The 6000-nt window shown below is 53.0% G+C and overlaps 1 protein-coding gene across 1 annotated transcript in view; it reads left to right on the top strand.

Annotated features, from left to right (window-relative positions):
- LRP8 (LDL receptor related protein 8) overlaps nt 1-6000 on the top strand; it is a 74727-nt gene that overhangs the window by 1157 nt on the left and 67570 nt on the right. The window contains exon 3 of the mRNA XM_023752826.1: nt 553-672. Coding sequence (XP_023608594.1) covers nt 553-672 — 120 coding nt within the window. The remainder of the gene's footprint in view (nt 1-552; nt 673-6000) is intronic.

Genomic DNA, 6000 nt, shown 5'->3' with positions numbered 1-6000 from the left:
TGTGAAGGTCCAATTAAACACAATACATTAAATCCGAGATAACACAACAAACCTTCTTTGCTTGTCTCAGGTAACTGTAAGAGCAACCTCCTCAAACCAAATAAATCACGGCAAGCTACCCCCCCCAGGATGAGCCAACCTGGACTGGCAGCCGCCTACCCATTACGCCCCAGGTCCCCCTCCCCTGCCAACAAGAGGTGATGCAAGCAAGAGGGAAAGATACCCCAGCGACCGGTCAAGGGTCTCGGCGCGTTTGGGGGCTCCCCGTGGGATGTGTCTGCGTGAATCCTTGACTATGGGCCGAGTGTGCGGGCGAGTGTGACTGAATGGAGGGTACGCCTAAGTTGTTTGACACCGACTGTGTGTGCCCGGCCTCGTCGTGCCACGGCACTGCCTGCCATCCCGGGACCCCTCCTCCCCTCCTTGCGGATCGAGGGTGCCCGAGGTCCCCGGGGCTGTTGCATCCCCCCCTTTCCTTCACCGCAGAAGACCCTGCCCGCTGCCTGGACTGCAGGGTCCGCGGTCCATCTCACGCCCCGTCTCCCCGCGCAGGGCTGGCCAAGGAATGCGAGGAGGACCAGTTCCGGTGCCAGAACGGGCGCTGCATCCCCTCTGTGTGGAGATGCGACGAGGACGATGACTGCTCGGACAACAGCGACGAGGACGACTGCCGTGAGTGGCCGGTGGGGGAGGGAGCGCCGGTGGGGGACGCCATACTTAGCGCGCACGTGGCTCAGCTGCCGCCCAGCCACCTGCGTGGACCTCACCCCGGCAGCCGGGCAGCCGCCGGGCACCGCCTCCCTCGGGGCGGTGTGCTGAGCCGTCCCGCTGGGAGCTGGGCTGCGGGCGGAGCCCGGGGCGCAGGGGCCCTGGAGGAGGGCACGCCACACCCGGTGGCTGAGCCGGAACTGTGGGCGAGGACGCCACTGTCCCTGCGCGGGTCCGGCTTCCTACGAACCGGCCTCCAGGGCTCCAGCCTCGGCTCCATGGAACGCGCGGCTTTTTCAAAGTTCCGCACAGCTCCAGGCCTAGCCGCGCTTCTTTACTTGCTCGTTTCTTTCTTTCTTTCTTTTTTTTTTTTTGAATGAATGGGCTCCCCGGGGCCCCTGATTGGCTGGGCGAGGAACACCCCATAGGCCCCCGTGGCCTGAGCGGCCAATCGTGGTGAGGAAGGGTGCGTGGTTTTCGGGGCGCAGTGGGCGCAGGGGCCTTGCCCTGGCCCCGCCTTGGCCACACCCCTACGCTCATCCCGCGGGTAGTAGTTGCAGGCGGACCCGAGCTAAAGCCCGTGGGTTTTCTGCCTAGTCACGGGAAGCCCTTTTGTGGCACCCTCGTTAGCCGACCTGGATCTCCAGTCAGACCGACTGGGGCATGAGTCATGGCCTTAACCACACAACTAATGGGTCTTGGCTGCCTGTCACTACGTGAGCCAGTTAAGCAGAGACAGGGTTGAATCATATATGCGCCTTTCTTCCAATAATGCGGGCAGCATGGGTGAGCAGCAGGCCATCCACAAAAATCTGCTCTCCCCTTCCCAGAGCCAACTGCTTATATTGGGTAGGAGGCAAAGATTACGTGGGAGAGAAAGAATTCCAGGCATGGGAAAGGAGGCAAGGTGTAATGGTTACAGGCAATGCGGGCTGGGGGGCGGGGGGGGGGGGGGGTCTCCAGGCATCTCGGGGACAGGCAATAGGGGCTGCAAAGGGCAGGTGCCTCCAGGACTAGATTGCTGCAGCCAGGAGGTTGTAAATCTTTCCATAATAGTAGGCAGTTCTTGGGAAAGAAGGATGGACTGCATTCCGATGTTGGCTCCCATGTCCCAGGGTATGCAACTCTCAGCCATGTTAGAATGTGCTTCCTCCAATTAGAACAGAACCATCACGGTTAACAGAACATGATTAATATTTCTTATAATTGTAGCTAGTCCCCAATATTCTATTTCTGCCCCTAACAGTGGGGCAGACCAGGAAGGAGGGAGCCAGGAGGAAGAGTCTGTTTCCTGGGAGGGACCCGAGGATCCCGAGGCTGCATGTGCACCCCGGCTGTGTGTTGGTTGCAGGTGATCTTTTCTGAGTTTGGTGTTTGTACATCGGGGGCAACTGCTTTGGAAGTTCCTTCTTGGGGTGCACGCGGTTTCAGATGTCTGTGGGACCAGAAGCAAGTTAGCAGGCAGTTGCCGCGTGGGGTGTAGTTCCAGGAACAGAAAAACAGGATTTTTAGAAACAGAATCAGGTGGCCATTCATTCTGTTACTGGGCGCCTACTGTGGGCAGGCACTCGGGCACTTGGAGAGCAGGCCCACCCCACTGGCCAGGGGACCAGGATCTGCGGGAGGAGAGCAATGAGTGGACAGACCCTTAGCTTCACACGGTGGCAGGGGTGGGATGGGGTGGGGGTGGGGTGGTGGTGGTGGGGTAGAGGGAACACCTGGACAGGCACCATCTGTTGAGTCCCCAAGGTTTTATTTTGTTTTTTAAATCCTCACCGGAGAACATGTTCATTGATTTTTAGAGAGAGGGGTTGGGGGGGTGAGGAGAGAGAAACATCAATGTGAGAGAGGAATATCAATCGGTTGCCTCCCTAACTTGCCCCAACCGGAGATAGAACCTGCAGTCTAGGTATGTGTGCTGATGGGGAATCGAACCCATGGCCTTCTGGTGTATGGAATGACGCTACAACCTACTGAGCACACCGGCCAGGGCAAGGTTTTTGTTTGTTTGTTTGTTTTTGTTTGTTTTTAAACTGGGTTTGCCAGTCAGCCACTGGGTTCGTTTTCTCAGACCCAACCCAGACTTGGCTCTATGACTAGGGCACATCTTTTCCTCCTGCCTCAGTTTCCTTACCTGAACACTTGGGGTAATGATTCCTGCTCTGTTTTTTGTTTTGTTTTTTTTTAATATATATTTTTTAATTGGTTTCAGAGAGGAAGGGAAAGGGAGAAATAGAAACATCAATGATGAGAGAGTCATTTCTCCCCTGCATGGCCCCCACAGGGGATCGAGCCCACAACCTGGGCATATGCCCTGACCGGGAATCGAACAATGACCTCCTGGTTCAGAGGTCGACTGAGCCACGCCAGCTGGGCTCCTGCTCTGGTTTTGAGGACCAGTTCTAGTAATGTAGTTGGAAGTAATGAGACTAACTTGCTGACCATTAGCTGTGTGCCAACTACTATGGCTGTGCTTATATAAACTCCTCTAATCTTCAGAATAGTCCTGTTTTACAGATTATACAGACACAGGCGCTGAGAGATGAAGTTACTTGCCCCACAGCTATTGAGTTACCAAGTAGGACCTTGAATTTAAGCATCTGACTCCAGGGTCCTTAGACTAATCGTGACTCGACCATTACCCAGTGCTATTGAAGTTATGAATATGGCTGAGCTGGGGTAAAATATTATGAGTCTCATTGTGGGGAGTTGCTCTCTGTGGTCCCATTACAGCAGGAGTGCTGAGGATGAGGCAAAGAAATGAAAACTACATTTCTGACCGTGGCCAGGTGGCTCAGTTGGTTGGAGCATCCTCCTGTACACCAAAAAGTTTTGGTTTCAATTCCCCATCAGGGCACATACAAAGGTTTTGGGTTCAACCCTTGGGTTGAGGCGAGTATGGGAGGCAACCAATCGATGTTTCTCTCTCTCCCTTCCTCTTTCTCTCTAAAATAAATCAATAAAAGCATATCCTCCATTGAGGATTTAAAAAAAAACACCTGAATAGCCCTGGCCCAGTGTTGGTTGAGCATTGTCCCATGAACCGAAAGGTGGCCAGTTTGATTCCCAGTCAGGCCACATGCCCAGATTGCAGGTTCTGTCCCATCAGTATACAACAGGAGGCAACCAATGGATGTTTCTCACATCAAAGTTTCTCTCTCTCCCTCTCCCTTCCTCTCTCTCTAAAATCAATTAAAACAAACAAACAAACAAATAAACAAAAACCCCCTGTATTTCTGGTCTAGTTATACCTCATCTCCCTGATTCTTTATAATAGCAATCTTCCGAGAGTGGCTGTGAAGAGCAGACCTTTTTCTTATCCTGTTTGTAGGTAAGGGTCTGGCTCAGAGAAGTTGAGTGACTTGCCCAAGATCACACAGCAGACAATGACAGAACTTGGTCAAGATGTCCACCTGCCTCCCAGCTCTGGGGCACTATTTGCTGGGGGTGGGGAGTGGGTGTGGAAGGATCTAGGAAGGTGACCCAGGTTTTTGAAAGTCATACTCTGAGTGTTGAGCCTGTTGCTTTTTATCTTTATGCAAATCTCTGGGCAAGATGAGTGTGAAGTAGTGGGTGGCTGGGTGGCCCCAGATGGGACCAGGGGAGATCTGATGGCCAATCTGGGTTCCTGGTTTCATCCTGAGATAGATGGGGTGGCGTCATAGGCAGAGAGTGAAGAAAAACAAATGACATTGATATCTTGCAGTGGAAGATGGGTTGGGGGCTTGGCTGTTAGTACCAAGTATCAGTTCCACACTCTTGTCGTCTCTGAGTTTGTGTCCTCCTTATCTGCTGAATGGGGGTAGCTGTTCCTCCATCATAGGTTATACGTGTGAAAAATGTCCACGCAGGGCTGGCAAAGAGAAGGGAATGGATGACTGTTCACACCTCCAAGGCCTTTAGAAAGGGGCCCCTAGGAGCCACAAAAAGCAACCTTGAAGAAAGGGGGTGGGTCCAATTGTTCACAAATGATCTTTCCTCACTTCTTCCTTCCTCCTCTGGGGATTTCCCCCTCATTCTGGGCCACCTGTCCAAACTGCATTTCTTTGAACTATCCTCCCCTCAAGGCTGTTGGCTTCTCCCTGAGCAGCCTCCCTGCCTTATAAAACGACACCTTTCTTTGGCACGTCCACCCTTCCACTCCATGACAGCTGCCCCACCTTTGTACCCTTTGACCTGCAAAATGGGTGTTGCAATTTGTAAATGAAGTCTGTGAGAGGCAAAAGGAGTTCAAGCTCCCAGAGGGCCAGAATGCAGCCTGTGAGTACCAAACACTGATGGAGGCTGGGGAAGCACTGGAAAGCTTCCTGGAGGAGGAGACAGATAGACCAGGCCTTGAAAGATGGTAACTAATACCATTCCTCTATAGCAGTGGTTCTCAACCTTCCTAATGCCGCGACCCTTTAATACAGTTCCTCATGTTGTGGTGACCCCAACCATAAAATTATTTTCGTTGCTACATCATAACTGTAATTTTGCTACTCTTATGAATCGTAATGTAAATATCTGATATGCAGGATGGTCTTAGGCGACCCCTGTGAAAGGGTCATTCGACCCCCAAAGGGGTCGCGACCCACAGGTTGAGAACCACTGCCCTAGAGCTTACCATTTAACAATAGGTAGTACAGTCCCCATATTATAGAGGAGGAAACTGGTCAGAGAGGTGAAATTACTCTCCCAAAGTCTCGTCGGGGTTGGAGGCAGCACTCAAACCAAGGCCTTCTATATCCTCGTCCTTGGCCACGGCAGGTGGGACTCGGCCCTCTGGAGATACGGGACAGAGCTGGTGGGCTGGGGAGAGGAAAGGCTCCCAGAGTGTCAGTTCCCAGCTCAAAGGCCTTCAAAGTGTAGGAAGGGGCTGGAAGCTGGAAGGCCAGGCCCCAGGAAGCCCAGGGGTGGCCCAGCCAGGGGAAGTTGGGTGGGTCCCTGGCTGTGGACGTGGGTCACGTAGGCCAGCTGGCCCCTTGGCCTGTTTCCTGTTGCTCTGTAGTGTCAGGGGGCAGACATGGGGGCTCTGGGCTCTGGCCAGCCCTTTGCTCCCAGAGTAACAACAACAGCGAACGCTTACTGAGCACTTGCTGTGGACCGGGCGTTGTGCTGAGATTCTACATGCATCGCCTTAAGCTTCTGGGTTCTATAAAATGGGCAACTCTATGAAGTACCTGCGTTATTCCCATTTTACAAAGGCACGAAGGAGTTAAGTAACCAGTCCCAGCGTGTATGGTTTTTAAGCGAAATTGCCGTGGTGTGAATGCAGGCACCCAACTATGGAATCTGTGCTTGTGAATGCAG

Source organism: Myotis lucifugus, unplaced genomic scaffold, assembly GCF_000147115.1.
Source record: "Myotis lucifugus unplaced genomic scaffold, Myoluc2.0 scaffold_37, whole genome shotgun sequence".
Lineage (NCBI taxonomy): Eukaryota > Metazoa > Chordata > Mammalia > Chiroptera > Vespertilionidae > Myotis > Myotis lucifugus.
The sequence above is the reverse complement of the archived record's forward strand: the minus strand, read 5'-3'. Positions and strand labels throughout refer to the sequence as shown.